Source organism: Pogonomyrmex barbatus, unplaced genomic scaffold (genome assembly GCF_055798465.1).
Source record: "Pogonomyrmex barbatus isolate J1 unplaced genomic scaffold, ASM5579846v1 scaffold6, whole genome shotgun sequence".
Taxonomy (NCBI): domain Eukaryota; kingdom Metazoa; phylum Arthropoda; class Insecta; order Hymenoptera; family Formicidae; genus Pogonomyrmex; species Pogonomyrmex barbatus.
This window is the reverse complement of record NW_028297160.1, coordinates 10,804,383-10,822,833: the sequence shown is the minus strand read 5'-3', so window position 1 is coordinate 10,822,833 and position 18,451 is coordinate 10,804,383. Positions and strand designations below refer to the sequence as shown.

The window sequence follows — 18,451 nt, the reverse complement described above, 5'->3', positions numbered from 1 at the left end:
AATATAATATTAATATAATTAAATACTCGCCAAATATAATTTTCTTAATAAAGTCAAGATTCATCAATTTTGTTAAGTAATTTGAATGGACAAGTATAAAATAATTGTTTTGTCATTGTTGCTGTTTGTGTAAAATAATTATTGGCATATAATAATGGGCATAATTAAATAAAATAAAAATTACAAGTGTAGCGATTTTGTATACCATCGGCCGTTTAATCATCAACGTTGCACTTCTTCGAGACTGGAAATTCAAGTTCGAGATGATCCGGCAAAGCAACAAACGCTGGCAACGTTGCAACGTTTTAACGGTAGTAGTCACTGGTATACATTCTACTGTAGCAGAATGGCTTTGTAGTGGTAAAGTAGCAGCAAGACGGTCGGTTATATTCGCGAAAACACAGGCTGCTTTAGTATTGTGCGCGTTCTCGAGCTGGTCTCTCACAAATCTTATCGCGCGCGGAATGATAATATTGCTGACATACTAAGCGATAACAAAGTATAAAGTTTCTGCTCTTATCTTCTATTTTCCTCTTTCTCTCCCTCCTTTTTTTCTCTCTTTCTTTCAATATATATATATATGCTTATATATAGAAGAAATTTTCTTTTACCTTCCTGTCTATTTTCAATGCCGTTAGTAGTGAACATCATCGGATTTCCAGATTTGAAGTGAGCCGCGAGTACAACTTCGATCCTGCGCTCTTCGCTTTTTCGAGGCGTTCGATCAGGCAGCGAGACCTCCATTTTGACAGTACGCCGGCAAAATCGCTTGGAACACGCGGAACAGCCGCGTATCTATTTTTGTCGGTCATCGGGAGGCGTACAGATCTCTCGCGTTAGTACGGTCGTGTGCGGAAGATAATACGTATACATTTCTGTACACTATCTCGCACAGATTTCCTCCAGGAGTACAGCGTGGGCGCGGTGCATCATGGCGGTGGAATCGAGGTAAATGTGCGGAGAGCCCGCACACGACACATGCTCCGACCCGATATATGCTAGTAGATGATTTCGGTAAACGCGAATGATGATCCTTGGAGGAACTATGACAATTCAGCGTGTAAAGGCACGATTGTGTTTGGACCTTTTGATCGAGCTAGTCACTTGAATTTCTTTTTAATAATAACAAAAAAAAAAAGAAAAAAATTATACAAAAATATGGAATATATTATGCTTTAATAAACTTAAAGAAAAAGAAAAAGAGCTAGTCCGTGCAAATAGTCCGCAGAAACTTTTTATTTTTATCGTATTTTGTATATACGCCGCTCTACTTTGGAAACGAGAATATTCATTCTCTGTCATTCTCCGATTTGAAATATCGTACAATGTCGAGTGCTGTATTGAATGCTCAAGTTCGACGAAACTGTCATTACGAAACGTACTAAAATCGCACACTATAATTACCAGGTAATTTCGTAATGCCGCTGTAAATTGTAGATTTCTTGGTGAATAATTAGCTAGTCTACGTCGAGAGCGCGACGTGAACATATTTGCCTGCGGATTTGCGCGAACTCGTGAGAAATGCGAATTTCCCCGAGCCAATGCTGATTCGTTTCATAACTGTTACGCGAGACGCAGTGGTGCCCAACTGTTTCGAAACTGCAAAGTTTCTGGCACCATTAGCTCGCACAGCTTAGAACATGTTTCCTGATTGATTGCACATTGTGTGCATACACTTGATAGAAATTAGTTTCATTCATCAGCAACTGAGATAAGACGATATCGAACTTCAACATAATACAGCAGTGTCCGCCGTGTTTTGTGTTTTAAACTCCTTTTTAACTCCAATTTTACAAGATGTTCTTATGAAAAAAAAAGATTACGAAAAGGCCTATTTTGATATGATAGCATATCGGCGCCTGAAAAATGTTATAACAGTATTTTCATAAGATATTCTCTATTTTTAACGTCAAAAATTATGTATTACGCTGTGTGTATCATCGACACATGTAACATAGTGAGCAGTCTTGCGAATGCGACAACGCGTTTTCCCGCGTTTAAACTCGATTTTTTTATGTATTTCCGTCATGTAACACAATTTTAATTAGCATCATCGAGCTAAGCGCCATTCACGCTTCAAAAATTATAAGAAATGACGTCTATTTTCCCTGATTACAGCAAAAATAGGTCTTTTCGTAATACTCTTTTTTATGAAATATACATCTATTGGTTTTATAAGTTATGCTTGATATATTCGAGCATGAATGTATAATAAAAAAATAATCGATAAATTATATATATATATATATATATATATATATATATATATATATTCATTTATTTATTGCAGTTGTGTCAAGTACTTATGACTTTTGAAAATTCATATATACAAAATCAAATGTCAATGATAATGATTGTGTCATGATAAAATGATTGATATATTATTACATGTTATATACTGTTATTCATACATCGAGATACCGCGCGCTACATAATGTATACGATATAACTTTTAGAAGCCGTTCCCCGCCTCACTTGATTTTTTCCATTTTTCTATAAGTTACCGTTAGTTTCGATATACGCTAAACACAGATAAACATAGATAGCGATAAATTATTAGCGCATCGTGCATAAATCGCACGAAGCGAGCTCGTGGAAACACCTGATGGCAGCAATGGTCGTAGATATCTACAAAGACTTCATTATCACCGCTTGATATGTACACGCGCGTTCGCGAGAATCGCGGGGGGTGCATTATTGTCCGCTGGATTATGTTCGCGATCGATGGGATGTTCGATTTACCGCGCCCGCGATATCATGTGTACTCTTGAGATTTATTATCTTCAATAGAATTCGACGATTATTGTGCCCGAATTGTGACCACTCAGCCAGGATCGACAGCCAGGTTGATTTCGCGATCGGGAAAAAAAAAAAAAAAAAAACCTGTTACCGTTAGAGAACGTAATATATACGAATACGATAAATCTACCCTAGATTAAAGTGAGATTTGCGTTAATTGCTATCGCTGCAAAAGAACATTTTAAACTTAATGAAGTAGTTTCTCATTAAATCGTCACATTTTCCATCAATTACAATTATTGATATTAAACTCTAAATTAAAATCTAATTAAATCTAATCACTGACTTTAATTGACAAAACACTTCATGACCATAACAGTCATATAGATAGCGTAGGATAAACATTTCTGATCACTATTTCAAATAATTCTATATCAATGTGCGATACAAGATACTTTGAAAGTTGTTATCGTTAGCCGATCGTAAGAATCATATGTTTTCGCTGGCACCATTTTTCGGAATAACCCTCGATATTTTCGTGCATTTCATGCAGCACATTTCCTATAAGTACACGTGCACATCTGCTTCTCCAATATTTTCTTTTCCTTTGCATAAAAAGAATCTTTGTGGTATTATGGCAAGAGGTTTATGTAGCCTTTTTATATATAGTTATATTTGGATTTCTTACTCGACTGAAATATTAACGTTTGCATATCGATGAAAACATTCTAAAATTATATTATCTTTAATTTTTTTACTCATACATTTATACGTTATTTACTTAAAATACATCCCTCGCAGATAGATAAAGCTAAGTACAAAAAACTGTATAAAGATAACGTATAGTATTACGTATATATTAGTAAATAACGATAAAGTATTTATAAATACGTTTTTACTAAAAATAATGTAACATTTTTTTAAAAAATAATAAAAAATAATAATATGTATAATCTGTATACTACACATACAAATTTATTTTCTAATAAAATATTATATTTATACTTAAATGAATTAAATTCGAATTACAAAACATATTAGCAACGCTGTTATTGATTGTCCGATTGATTGATGGAGGGGCTCTTGCTCATGTTTATTATTAACACATATCATGCACAAATAAAATATCAATCAATTCTTTTTCTTTTTGTTTGCTTCCAAGCTAGTTGGATATAATTCAAAATAATAATAATTTGATATTAAAAGATATAAAATATATTACGAGAAAACATAAAAATTTTGCTTTATACATGTGATATCAATCAAAGATAGCATATCTAAAAATCATCTACATATGTTGAGAACTAAAAAAAAATTTTAATTGAGGCTGTAGTTATCAATTTGTGCTTATCGAAGTTATTAATTATAAGTTAGCTTTCAGTTACAAATCAACTTTATATAAAAATGAAACAATGTACAAGTGTTCCATTATTACAAAATGCACGCACAAACGGTTAGGTTTTGAAAACTGCAGTAAAGATAAGTAAAAGAAACTTTTAGATTACTTCGAGATTACGTCTGACGATTTAATGGCATTGTAAATTTTAAACTATACTACTTTATCGCGGTCTTTTAATGTACGCTTGCGTCACTGGCTTGCCATGAAATATTACAAAGTGATATTACATAGTGATTTACTTCTTTTTCAAACCAAACATTTAGTCTATTCTTTTATCTGATTTTACTGAAAGAATAATGAGAAGAAATTACAAACATAAAGAGAGAAAATGTGTTAAAAAATCCCATAGCGCGAATCAAACGTAGCACCAGTATCCTATAAACATTGTAGAATATATAGAAATAAAAATTGTGGAAATTTCATATCTCTCGTTTGTGACTTTCACTGAGAGATTTTATAATTTTACTGAATAGAAAATATGCAAAGTTTTCACAGTATAATTACAGAAATAATAACAAGTGATACAGTTACAATTTTTACATTAATAATTTTATGAAAATTTTTATATTATTACTGAAAAAGCGAATTAGTTTATTTAAATAAAAAATAAAAAATAATTGTATTAAATACTTTTAAAATAAAAAGTATAATGTAATGTAATATCAAATATTATATTATATATGATGACAATATTATTACGATATTTTTTTCCTTTACTTTTTTCTCTGTTGCTACGTATAAACAGAATAGTATAAATAGGCTTGTCTAAAGTGACAATTTTTGGCACATTCTTTTTATAGTAAAAATGGCGAGGAAAGTTGCACGCTTTGATATCAAAAGATGGATTAATTCATTAATTAGAAACACACTTTATAGATAGATCGGATTAACGTCAATATCAATCGAATATGTTGATTATGTTGAAACAAAATTATGCTTTTTCCTCGTGCATTTAACTTACATATTTATATAAAAAAGAATATTAAAGCATTTGCATTTACTCTTTTAGATAATACAAATATATTTATCATCGTTGAAATCTAACAGGCCGTAATTTTGGTCGATGAATAATTTGGCTAATGGATTAATGGCATCGAATGAATATTTTCTCTCTTTTTTTTTTCCTTTTTTTAATGGGAATCTTTATTTTCCTCTGCTGATTTGAATTTCGCTATAATTATGCTGATTTCAATGGACATATCGTGTTCTCGTTAATGAGTAATTATCTTGCTTTTGTCTAACCGGATTTGCTAACAATTAGCGAGGCGTTCAAATAACAAGCATAATGATTCATTTCAGATGGATGCCATGTCAGTTGAAAATTGAAACGAATATCAGCAGCTGCGATTATGATGGCATTATCCTGGTGTCCGGAAGTGCTCCTGGATGCAACGAGCCGGAACCCTTCAAAACCGTCCTCTATTCCGCGGCCCAGATCGATGCTGCACTGGGCGTGATCGGCGCGGTTTTGCCCATCAATTTGCCCGCAAAAAGGCTCATTTACAGCTCAACGGGTCCGCTTAACATAGATTACCACGATGTGCGGAGTTTTGCGGAAGCAGCTACAAAAGGAATAAAACGGTAATTCTTTTGTCTGCGATTTCACACGCTTCTCTCTCTCTCTCTCTCTCTCTCTCTTTCTGTTTCCTTTTTTTTTTTTTTTTAATACGAGCAGCTAAAGGCCGTTGTGGCCGTAGAAATGTATTTCATATGTGTTATTGGCACGTCTCCATTGGCTTTTAAAATATATATGGTTTTATAATATATTAGAATTATTTTTATAGATATATCTTCTATAGGAATTGATATTGAATAAAAATCAACGATAAATGCAAGGTCATACATTATACGCTTTTATACTTATATACACAGTATTATTACTGCCTTTAAATTTTATATAAATTTTACATCTTAGATTTGACACTTTTTTGACAATTGCTATTACAAATCGACAATTGCCTATTAATTCAGTGCTTCATATGTTGTCGATAAATTAAATTGCGATTGTCATTGTGACTAGATATGTTCCGATATCTACTGTTTCGAAGGAAGATATACTATAGCAACAACAAAGAGTACGAAATATAATCACATTGAACGTTCCAATGTCGCGCATCAATTCTGTCACAAAAATCTAGAAATCTCCTAGTCCAATATGTTGATTTTTTTTATCGATACAAATGAATCAATTTATTGCAATTTTTAAAATATTGCTATTCCGTCAAATTTTTTCACTCTTTTAGTTCTTCAGTAGTGATCAACAGTTCAACAATATTTGTAATCTCTCTGGTATTTCTAATAAGCGTTCTGCAACTAAAGGACACTTTACTAAATTCCAGAAATTCCACTGTTTTTCATTGACCGAATATAATTGGATTTAGCGAATATATCTAGGAAGTGACGTTATATCTGCGTTCTCATGCTGGCAATTTGCGTACAATTTCGAAAAAGAATCATCGCATTGTTGCGACTAATCAAATTCAGTGTCAGAGTAATTAATCAAAGGCTCTTGATTGTATGTTAACAATTTCGAACATCTTCGCACCCGCATGCCGATAACCGAGCCTTCGTTTATTATAGCGATGTGATAATCTTGCAGTAAAAACGAGCCACGAACAACTGTCAGTTGTTTTGTATATACTCCAATAGCTGCATAGGGGAAACGCAATGATGCGCGAACGAAATTCCACGCGAACCATACGCCTGTCCGTTCCGAAATTCGATTGAAAAATGAAATTCCCGTCCGTTTGACGCAACTGTTTTTTTTCGCACGGGCAGTAGCGAACGTCCACAGAAAATTGGTATCGAGAACATTCCATACTAGGTGAAAAAAATTTGAGAACGTATCTTGTAATACATGTCGACGTCACGATATTTTATCTTTCTATCGTAATAAGTATTCTTTAAAATTTAATCGACGAGTGTTCTGCCCAAGGCGGATTGATAAGTGAGATAAACGTTGCATACTATCGTTGTGTTAGCCTGTTTAAAAAAATATTTAGACGTTTATGTTTAGAATATTATTAATAATTACAAATAGAGTAAATAATAAAAAGTAATTACAAAAGTAAATTACAAAAGATGAAAATATGAGATGATAAAAGAGATTATTTTGTAAATTAAACTAAATATAAAGACATACATAATTGCATTTACATAAATGTATAACTTTTTATTATACATTTTCGAATGCTGTTTAACTTAAATTTTGCATAAAACTCATAAACTCTTTAAATGCCAGCTTGCCATTCTGCACAATTATTTGAAAGTACAATCGCTTATACTTGCAATTTATTTTTTCCCTCGTGCAAAACTTTGTGCAGTATTCTCTAGAGGAAACTGTTGCAATCTACTGGTTGAATTTTATTCTTTTAGTCTGCATTTTAATTATTACCAATGTTTCTTGCTCGGGAAAAGCTGCTACCACGCCTCATTACACATCCGAGCGATAACGCGATATATTTGTAATCCTTTTGAGATTTGGAATAATAACGACGCGCGGTTCTATATACGTGACACAGATACCAAACTCAAACCAGAAGTACTCCGTTAAATCGAGAATAGAACGAGAGATTTGAGAACCGCAACGTAACGATAGTTTCTCGAAATTACCAAGTGCGAGACATAGCACGCATCGGAAACGTAACGAAGTTTAAACACGATAGCGATATACTTTGGAGATAGATTAATAGTTCGTGATTCACAAGAGCGAGAGAGAGAGAGAGAGAGAGAGAGAGAGAGAGAGAGAGAGAGAGAGAGAGAGAGAGAGAGAGAGAGAGAGACACCCTTCGATTGCACGGTTACGCCCGACAAGACGAAAATTGAACACGAAGGGAAAGAGAATGGCTATTCGTGTCCAGTCGAAGTATTCAATGAGAACCGCACCTTTCCCTAGAGAACCCATTTCTCCTTTCCTTTTTGCATGGATGTTCGCCCCCTTCGAGGTGTAGTATCACATGTTTTATGCTATCGATATTGATCGCGTCGATTCATGTCCAGTTGACGATCAACAAACATTGACAGCACGTTCACACCGTAATTATGATCAGACTTTCTTCGAGTCCGTAATGTGAACATTTCTTTCTTCAAATCCCATCTCTAGGGTATTCCTTGATCTTTTATTCGATTTTTGATTGACATCCTACCGTCGATCTATCAGTTTGTTAATAAGGAAAAGTTTTTGATCACGAATCTCTCATTGACGTGTCCGTCATTTCTTTTAAGAAATGATAAGGCTACCGATTTATGATGAATAAAAAAAAAATCTTACATTACATACACATACGCACGCAACATTATTTTATATCTACGTAAATTTTGAATTAATGAGATTAACTAGAAGTAAAATATGACCTTATTTTAAGATTTATTTCTTTAAATGAAATTCGAATATTTATTAGTATATAGAATAATATAATTTTTTTATTTAATTGATTTCATAACATTTTTGTATTTATTAGAGCTTTAAAAGCTGGCGTGAAATGTCCTTTATTGGCACTACTACCGGATGACCGTTTTGAGAATGTTGAACTAGTCACGCTTCTTGGTGCTCTGGAGGCTCTCTACGTGGTGAGTTTCATTCCAACAAATTATTCATCGTAATATTAATGCGATAATGTTATGACAAGTAGATCATATCAGATTTTAAAGTCTTCTTATTATATAGAAGACGTAATAGAATATTAGATGATTTCAAATATTTTAAATAAAATAAAATTTCTAATCTTATACATGTGGGAGAAAATATAGCAGAATCGATAAATAATATCATTAATATCATATCGGACGAAGACGTCTTCTTTGCACGAAAACATTTCAAAAGGAAGTTTCAATTTATTGAAAATTATCTCATTTAATTCGGTTAAAAATAGCAACCGCAGATTTTCTATGCAAAGATTTTGCTAAATATGGAAACGATGAAATCGATCGGCGTATCGCTCAGAAAATAGATTTGAAAATGAGAAGTCGGAAAAAATCACACGGTTGAAATTGAGAAAATCGAATGTTACTCGATTGTGCCAATATATATCCGGTTAAGGCATTTTGTAGATAGTTGGTACAGTTGTGGTTATACGAGAACCGTTTAAACCAATCAAACAGATACAACACAGCTTTGTGCGCACCTACATCGGCAAAATAGGAAAGCTTGTAGCTGTATCTGAAAGGAATTCATCTCCGTGTTTCAGCCGAGTTTGGTGCACTGCGGTCTGATTGGCTGCCCCAAGTTGCTCATCATACTCTAACTCTAGTAAATCCGTCTACCTCACCTCTAAACTAAATTGCTACTGTGATCTTAATCCATAACTAATGACTACGCGGACCGCGTGACGCAATTCAATTAATCCGCGATATTTTACGGAAACGGAATTAATTCCGCTTCATCAGTGTCCGATCCATTCCAATAAGACTTGCAAACGGCCACGATCACGGATAATTACCATAAACCTTCGCCCGAATTCATTATTCATTATTTAACAGTTATGAGAAGCTAGGATAAGCGGGTAATTTGCAAACGTTCGCATTTCACAGCGATTGATGCAAGTATCATAATCTCTGCGTTAAACGCAGGCTGATTAGAATCAATTGGCAAAGCGCTTGATATAGTTTCGACGGTATAAAAACGGTCGGCCGAAAAAGTAAGACCATGGACATTTCGATAAACAAACTCGTCGTCGTTTCGACGTGTCTTGAATAAACAATGGCGATATCGATGAGAGATACCGACAAGCAAAGAGCGCGGTCGACACGATCATCAAACAACACCTGCCATCAACAGACGCTTGATCGATAAGTGTGCAGCGTGTCTTACGGAGGAGGATATCGGGTTGCACAACTCGATTGTGAGCTCCATTGTTCATTAACCTCAGCGCCGCCGCGGTTAATTACGGTCGGACGATAGTATCCGCGTTATTATGCGAACTTCGAAGTCGGAAGTTATCCGGCACGAGTATACGCCGTACGATCGATTTGCGAATCCTATAATCGCTAATCGCTTTACCAGGCGCGTGAGCCGCGCGGTCAACTACTAATTAGTCACGTATGTCATTCGATAATAAGATGTAATTCATGTTTCATTGGATATAGCCGTTAAGAAAGAATTTCCCGGAGTAAATGTTGCGAATGTTGTGTTTCAAATATTTATTATTCGAGAAATGTCGCTGTAGCGTGACAGTAGGAATAGTGATTAATAATCAAACAAATTTTGTAATGAAAAAGAGAAAGATTTTTTGACTACCTGACCTGATGCAAACATTAAAACTGTCCTTTAGTACTATAAAGAAGAAACGATATCTTAAAGATAAGAAATAGCACTTTGTTGGTATAAATTTTGACGCACCTGAGTTACTTTTTCGTTAAATTACAATATTTAATAGGGCACGAACGTTAACGTAATATTGATCTATTCATCACAAAATAGAGGAGCGGTTGTTAAAATAAAGATAAGATACCCGTTTTTTATCGAGGATTAAAGACAAAGAAGGTGATAATTTTAAGTCGATAAAGTAAAGATAGTTGAAACGAAAGACTCTATGCTTGTGATCAGCGTAGATTATACGCTAGGCGGGACAAGCGATTGCTCTTGGAGAAAGACTTTGTATTATGGACAATCTTTAAAGCTATGCTGAAATGAACTTTACTTACTGTACAGAGTATAAAAAAGATTCTAGACTTGAAGAGCAGATAGTATGTACCTCTCAAATTTAGTAAAAAGTATCTAATCTATCATAGTGAAAAATAATTTTTTATCAAAAATAAATGAGATAACTCGCTTATTTATTACATCTTTTGTTACGTAAATCAATTTTTCTTATCTCGCACGTACATTCCGCATACAGCATTGCTAATGTTAATGACACAACTATCACAATTATGACTAATAGCGATTTAATTTAATACCACTTCCATCTTGAAAATCATTTCGTTAGTGTCACGTTAGTTCATCTTTAAATTGAATTGAAATAATTTTTTTGTGGACCAACGCGCGAAAAATATCCGAGTGGACATTCTCGCAACTCGTTCCACATACAACATAACGGGCATTCTTGTCCCATAAGTTCAAGGACCAAAATTCTAAGTTCGAACCACCGAGGGAAGAGCAGTCGATCGAGGCTTGTTTGTGGGCGGCAACGGGATGTAGCGAGGGGTTAGGAGGACGCAGGGAGTAAGCCGAGTGCTCTGCCCTATCAAGAGTAGCAAATGCTTGGCGTTCCTGAATCCTGGCGGCCGGCGAGGCGACCTAATTAGCGAAATACTCGGGCCTTTCCTCGTCTCTCGTCGCCTCGCCAACCGCTCAGCCCGCGGCAGCGAAGCGCCGTTGTCGGCACCAAGCTCATACGCTTCTTTCTTGATAGTTCCCTCTTCTGACCCTCTTTCCTCTCCCGCAACTCGCTCGTTCCTTCCATCCGACGCAAATATGGGGCATCGTTTTCCAAATACCAGGAGGCGTCCTCGGAATTTCCGCACCGCGTAATCGGAACACCGCGCCATCGCGCGCCTCATGTCGGTCTCTTTCTCGCTTTTAGCACTTTTCCGACTTTTTCAATTCTTTCCACTCGCTCGCGAGCTATATGAACGCGCACCAGTGACAACGCAAAAGGTCGCCTGTGATAAAACAAAAAGATCTGACACGGGCCGCGCACGTGTCAGATCTTTTTGTTGAAAAAAAATTCAGAGTATATGTGTGTGTGTGTGTGTGTGTGTGTGTGTGTGTGTGTGTGTGTGTGTGTGTGTGTGTGTGTGTGTGTGTGTGTGTGTGTGTGTGTGTGTGTGTGTGTGTGTGTGTGTGTGTGTGTGTGTGTGTGTGTGTGTGTGTGTGTGTGTGTGTGTGTGTGTGTGTGTGTGTGTGTGTAATCGTAAAAACAATTATTCTAATATATATTCAATTTTTTTTATGTAAAAATTATAAAAATTAGTTCTTGAATTTGTTGAAATTTTATGCGTAAATTGCAATGGAATAATTAAATACATGAATACATATTTAAAATGTTAAGAAGAAAAAAATATTATATGCATTGGAACGCTGAGATTTTTAAAACAAAGGCAGTAAAAATCGGTTCTTTGCTAGATCAACTAGAAAGTCTTTCAACCGATTTATAACATAAGTCCATAAGAGTTATAAGTTCAGCTTCATTATCTATGAAGTATTCATCTGATAAGAAGATTATCATACTTAACCTTTTCCTGAAGTCGAATAAACTCTTCTTTCTTCATTAGCAAAAAAAAAAAAAAAGAAAGAGTAACGAATGGTGCATAATAGATTTTAAAGTTAAGTAGTATTGTAACATAGTATTGTTGCATGTATGTAGCAAGAGGTAAAAGAGGTAAAATTTCTCCGATTGTGCGACGTTTGCTATATTTTATTATATCTTAACGATTCATCATCTTCACCCGGCAATTTTATATTTCCACAGCCCCTGGAGGTGCGTGAGATATGTCCGGATCGATCCTACAAAGCGTGTCAACTCGGAGTGTGGAGTCCGATTTGCAGTAAGAAGCTTCAGGGTATCGTGAAACTCGCCTCAGCGCTCGAGAGTGGCAGATACGTCGCAAGGGACATAGGTAAGTCTCGTTCTCGTCCTCGGATACACAACATGGTTCGTAGTACTTTATCGAGAGTGAGTAAAGCAGATTTTCCTATCCGCACACGAGAGAAGAGGAGCTTGGACTTTCGCCGCTTGGACTACTTTCCGCTTTTCATAGAAGAAATAAGCTCTCCGGTGCGGAGAATCACTCGCGGCTTCTTACTTGTCCGAGAAAGGTCTTTTGGCTCCCGATTAATCGCGCACAACTCGTCGCTCTTCGCGTTCCGGTGTTCAAGTTCAGTCGGAATAGCAGTTGGGAATTATTGAGTTTAAAATTTAAGCGGCCGGCGATTTGGATAGTTTAAGTGTTCATTTTTAATGTTACGCTTTGCGCGAACAGTGGAAAGGAAAGTATAGAGCTTATTCCCTGTGGCAGTTAATAACAATTGGTGTTTCCGCAATATTTGCAGAAAGCATTTTCGAGATTTATTCTTTATCGTAGCATTTATGCTTTATCAAGTATATATGGCTTTTATACACAAGCTTTCATTCCCGCCCATGCTCTGGATATAGAAGTGTATTATTCGCTTGTGAGCTTGTAAAGCAAAAAATGAGAAAAGTGGATAATGCAATTTCGTAAAGTAAACTCTGATGACCTGGCTATTGCCCGCAGGCTCAGTCGAGTCGGAATCATTCGCACGTATCAGAGTGAAGAATACATAATAAGGGAGACGAGAATTTTTCAACGTTACGAATTAAAATAAATCGGAAAAACATTTATTAATTTTTCACCTTTATACTGTATTTTTTATACAACTTATTACGAGCTATATTTATTTCAATTAATATTACAGTATATATTGTAATATATTGAAATTTATTAGATATTAATTGCAATATCAACAGCAGTATTTTTCTGCATATTCAATATTTATTTATTATACTTCTCGAGCAAATAATAACAAAATGCAACTAATTAAATAACAATCATGTACCGAGCTTGTCATGCGGTAAAAATAATTGCTGATGAAAAATATTGTAATTATTATTAAAATAAAAACAACAATCATAAAGAAGCACATTTTTATCTTTCAAATAAATTCTGTAAAATAATAAAGTTTAATCACAAACCGGAAAAATAAATGAGGATATCTTATATCCAATTATTTTTACAAAAAAAATCAAATTTTCCGTGTATTTATTCAATGTACATCCATTCGTGTGCTATTAATGGCCAGCGTTGCTTTCACTCTGTTAAAATTAGGAGGCGCGGATCCTGAAAGAATGGCACCCCCGAGAGTGGAAGAGTACCTGGCAGAGCTGTTTTGCGGATCGAATGTCACGATGCAAGTGATATCTGATCAGGATACGCTACTTCAGGAATACCCGCTATTTGCCTGCGTAAATCGCGCCGCCTCGGTAATACCGCGTCATGCCGGTAGGATTATATTTTTGACCTACGAGCCTGCCTGCGTCTTGGAGACGATCATGCTTGTGGGGAAGGGTGTCACTTACGATACCGGTGGCACCGACATCAAGTGCCAGGGCATCATGGCTGGCATGTCGAGGGATAAATGCGGCGCGGCCGCCTGTGCCGGATTCATGCAGGTGCCGTGTAATATATCGTCATACGCGACATTATATGTCATGCCGAAACGATCGCGCGTTTCACCTTGCTTCTATTAATAATGCCATTTAAATAACCTTCCTTCTCAGCTATATACGCGAACCGTTGGATTCTTGAAATGATCAGCGTATATCGAACTTTAATTAATGCTCGTGCATTAATTGTGCTCGATGCGCGCGTTCTCTCTGTCTCATATATCGCATATTACTATTTTTTTTATGCACTTTTTTTATGCATGATATATCGATATTATGATTGAACAAACAATACTCGTTGCTGCGACATCAAGAATCAAGAATTAAAAGTCATCATTTTTTAACCAATTTATTTTATCGAAATTGAAAAATTTAAATTAAACAAAGTAATGTAAAAAAAAAAAAATGTAAAAAAAATTTGATTGTAAAATTGCAAATAATTTTATGTACATATTGAGGTAAGATCTATTATATTGAATATCATAGGTGGTGAATTTATTGCAACCACCGACGGTAAAAGTCGTCGCCGCTTTGTGCGTTGTGAGAAATAGTGTAGGCGAGAACTCTTACGTCGCCGATGAGGTGATCACGGCAAAATCCGGTGCGAGGGTGCGCGTAGGCAACACGGACGCCGAGGGTAGGATGGCTATGGCCGATGTTCTCTATCATCTCAAAGAAATGGCTCTCTGTTCCGTGAATCCGCATCTCTTTACCATAGCTACGTTAACAGGCCACGCAATGTTAACTGCAGGCTTAGGATATTCCGTAAGTATTGTAAAATCGCATTTGCTCGTTACGCTTTTAACCGCATTTTAGCGAACATTAAGTATAATAACACGTGCAGCTACTCGAATTTCTATTATTCGGGATAACGATATAGCGTATCTTTGGAATAATGTAGAGAGCGTATAATCCCGTTGTGTGCCGTCGTCATGCGCGCATATATACAATAACGCAACTAGACATTAAAATTTAGTGAAAGTGAAGGAGATGTATAGCAGACAGACTATATACTTGTTGATTTATTGACGAAAATATAATTGGACAGAGTTATAAATGATCTAGGTGCAGCGCGCAGTTCTTCCCGTATCTAGCATTATATTGAATTCCGAGCGTGACGTGTGATATAACTTTGTTATCAGAATTGCTTGTGGATGTTAACTATCATTTGTTTCTCTGGTTATTTTCCCGATAAAAGACGTTCTGTCACTTATCCAGATTTTCAAAAATTCAAGACTTATGTTTATATGCATCGCTATAGATTGCAATGGATAATGCTGTGGCACGACTAACCAGTAATGCGGAAAAGCTTCAAGCTTCCGGCGAAACTATTGGCGATCCATTTGAAATATCGCGAATACGTAGGGAAGACTTCCTCACCCATCAAGGACGCGCAGAAGGTGATGATATTTTGCAAGCACTGAATCAACCTAGCTCTAAAACTCCACGAGGTCATCAAGGACCAGCCGCCTTTCTAATTAAGGCTTCTGGATTGGACAAGGTGTTATATGCTTGCCACTATTATTATTATTATTATTATTATTATTATTACTATTATTTGAATTTAAAATACTTCCAGATATAATAATGCTTAATAACTTATGACTTTTAGCATGGTATTGAATCAGAGAAACCTCTCAAATATTCTCATCTGGATATAGCTGGCAGTGCCGGTGAGCTTCCAGCACAAGCAACCGGTTCGCCGATTTTAGCATTAACCAAAGCGTTTCTTTTTGACAAAATAAAGATCACAGATCCGTGACATTAAAAACAACTATCAATAATATTTTATATATATACATATATATATATATATATATATATATATGTTTTTTATATTTAATATATATATATATATGTTTTTTATATTTAAAATAATTAACATTCATAACATTGTGCAAAAAAAATATTAACTGAAAGTTGCAAAAAATAATTAATCATCTCCCTAAATCATTAATCCTCAGAGTTTCCATAATCCTTATAACACGAATTTACTTGGAACAGAAACGATTACATTAGGACATTTTATCATTATATACGGTATCGAATTTGCCAATAGACACATTAAAGTAGTAGAATTTAAGAGTAATAGATTTCTAAAAGATGTTTTTTTCTTATATTTTATATATGTAAAATTTATTTTATTATGCCAGATTTTAGCGGAATAAAATAAAACCTATTATTTTTATTTATCAACCTTCCTTCTACGTAATTTAAAACATTTTTGTCATAATGTTAAATATATGATTATAACAGTATTAATTATTTAAAATAACTAAATCTGATTACAGCAGTCAAAATTTTTTTCAAATTATTAAATGTAAAATATTACATCGTCATAAATTGTGATAAATTATTTATAGATATTTTTAAATTCTTAAAATTTTATTATTTTGCTGCACTAACTCTATTCAATCAAAATCATTCATTACTCACTTCACTAAATTCCCCAATAAAATACAATGAACTTTTTATGAATAATTGGTTTAATACAAGCATCAGACATTAATAGTGGATTAAAAAGCTTTTCCGTTACAATAACATTTAAAGACTAATTTATTCACTTTCTCTTTCTCTGCCTGACCGATTTCGTGTCGATTACAGCACGGAGTTTGTAGTTGTACTCCCCTAAAGTACACACACATCGATTTATATGGACATCTACCACAACCTCAGTGCATCCCGTACTGTGGCAATCCCGTCTTAGCTATGTCCTATTGCTATTTGATCCAAGGAAAATGTCTGACACTGCGAAGTGATCTTCCTTACGAAATGCAATACGTTTGCGAATTCGATTGCAAACCCGTCTGTATAACGCCCTGCCCACCCAAAGTTTCCTGTGATTCCCATGGAACGTCTTGTCCACCGATCGCCATATGCCCTACTTATTTGAATACGAAATCTTGTGAACGACGTCAAGCGCTATCCTATCCACCTGCCCAAGCTGCATCGCTGTGTCAATCCTGTCCACTTAATTCAGAAACGATGTACCAGGGAGCAATGTGTCAACCAAATGTCCAAAGAAACGAATTGAACCCGCGCGCCTGACAATACGTCAAGTTACGAGATATTTATGTGATATGAAGATTTACGAGGACCATTCCTGTATGGCGAGTCGTTAATCTCGTCATCGATCTTAAGTCGGTTTTTACTATCGTTTTATTCAATTTATTTTTCATAGTTCTATGTTTATTTGACTAATGTATATATTTTTGAAAATAAAAAATATATTACATATAGAAGTTGCTTTCTTCTCTTCTTTGAAGATATATTGTCTAACTGGAGAAAATATAAAAGCGACTTAAAAAATATATTGCAATTATATTAATAGACAGGCAAACAACAAGCAAATACCTGGTACCTACAGTTGGTAAGTTCTAACATCAGATATCTGGTATATCTTAAGTCAGTAATGTATCTTCACTTGATACATTTCTTTCTATTATCAAAAGATGGTTAAAGAAGATTATGGTTTTAAAAGAAGAAATATATATCTATTACTAGCAATAAGTATATGAATTAATTTAATTTTTATACCAATTTCTTTAAAAATAAAATATATTAATTCTTACATAATATAGTATTTTAGTCATGGCGTTTAGAGCTACATAATTATTAGTAATTGATCTTTGTATCTATTTTTGTATCTTAGAGTAATTTTACTTAATAACAATGCGCAGGCAATTAAAAACAACCATGCCTAGTCTTTAAATTTTTTGATTTTATTATCAACTATTTGGAAATTATTTGATGATATGACTGTATCACTTGATGACAACATATTGCAAAATCAGTATCAATTAAATAATTTGTTTTATAGTCTATAACTTATAATATTTTAAATAAATATTTTAAATTTACATTAAGTAACCATATAGCTATGAAAATGTTATCAAATATTAATGTAAAAAAATTTCAATAAATAGATCAAAGTCATGTGTAATTTTAGCATTCTATTAATGAAGCAGTCTATTAATAAATAAAGCGGCATTCGACAATCCCTGAGTAAACTTGACTTGAGCAAAAGAATACCATGGAAGGCACGCTTAATTACTACTACGTCCTTTCTTAATTAAGAGAAAATGTTTGGCATATCTCGTAGAGATTACTGCGAGCGAAGCAAACTTCCGTTTGTGTTACCATCTCGCGCTTGCTTTCTCACGATCGAAAGCCTGATCCAAAACTAATT

The 18,451-nt window shown here is 34.7% G+C and overlaps 1 protein-coding gene across 1 annotated transcript in view; it reads left to right on the top strand.

Annotated features, from left to right (window-relative positions):
- The window catches only part of Dip-B (Dipeptidase B), a 16,787-nt gene extending 62 nt beyond the window's left edge, over positions 1-16,725 (top strand). The window contains exons 1-8 of the mRNA XM_089082434.1: positions 1-948; positions 5,438-5,719; positions 8,599-8,707; positions 12,550-12,697; positions 13,925-14,268; positions 14,749-15,027; positions 15,524-15,763; positions 15,875-16,725. The exon at positions 1-948 is cut by the window's left edge and continues 62 nt beyond it. Of these exons, the coding sequence (XP_088938560.1) occupies positions 932-948; positions 5,438-5,719; positions 8,599-8,707; positions 12,550-12,697; positions 13,925-14,268; positions 14,749-15,027; positions 15,524-15,763; positions 15,875-16,024 (1,569 nt within the window). The 5' untranslated portion in view covers positions 1-931 and the 3' untranslated portion in view covers positions 16,025-16,725. The remainder of the gene's footprint in view (positions 949-5,437; positions 5,720-8,598; positions 8,708-12,549; positions 12,698-13,924; positions 14,269-14,748; positions 15,028-15,523; positions 15,764-15,874) is intronic.
- Positions 16,726-18,451: the final 1,726 nt, after the last annotated feature.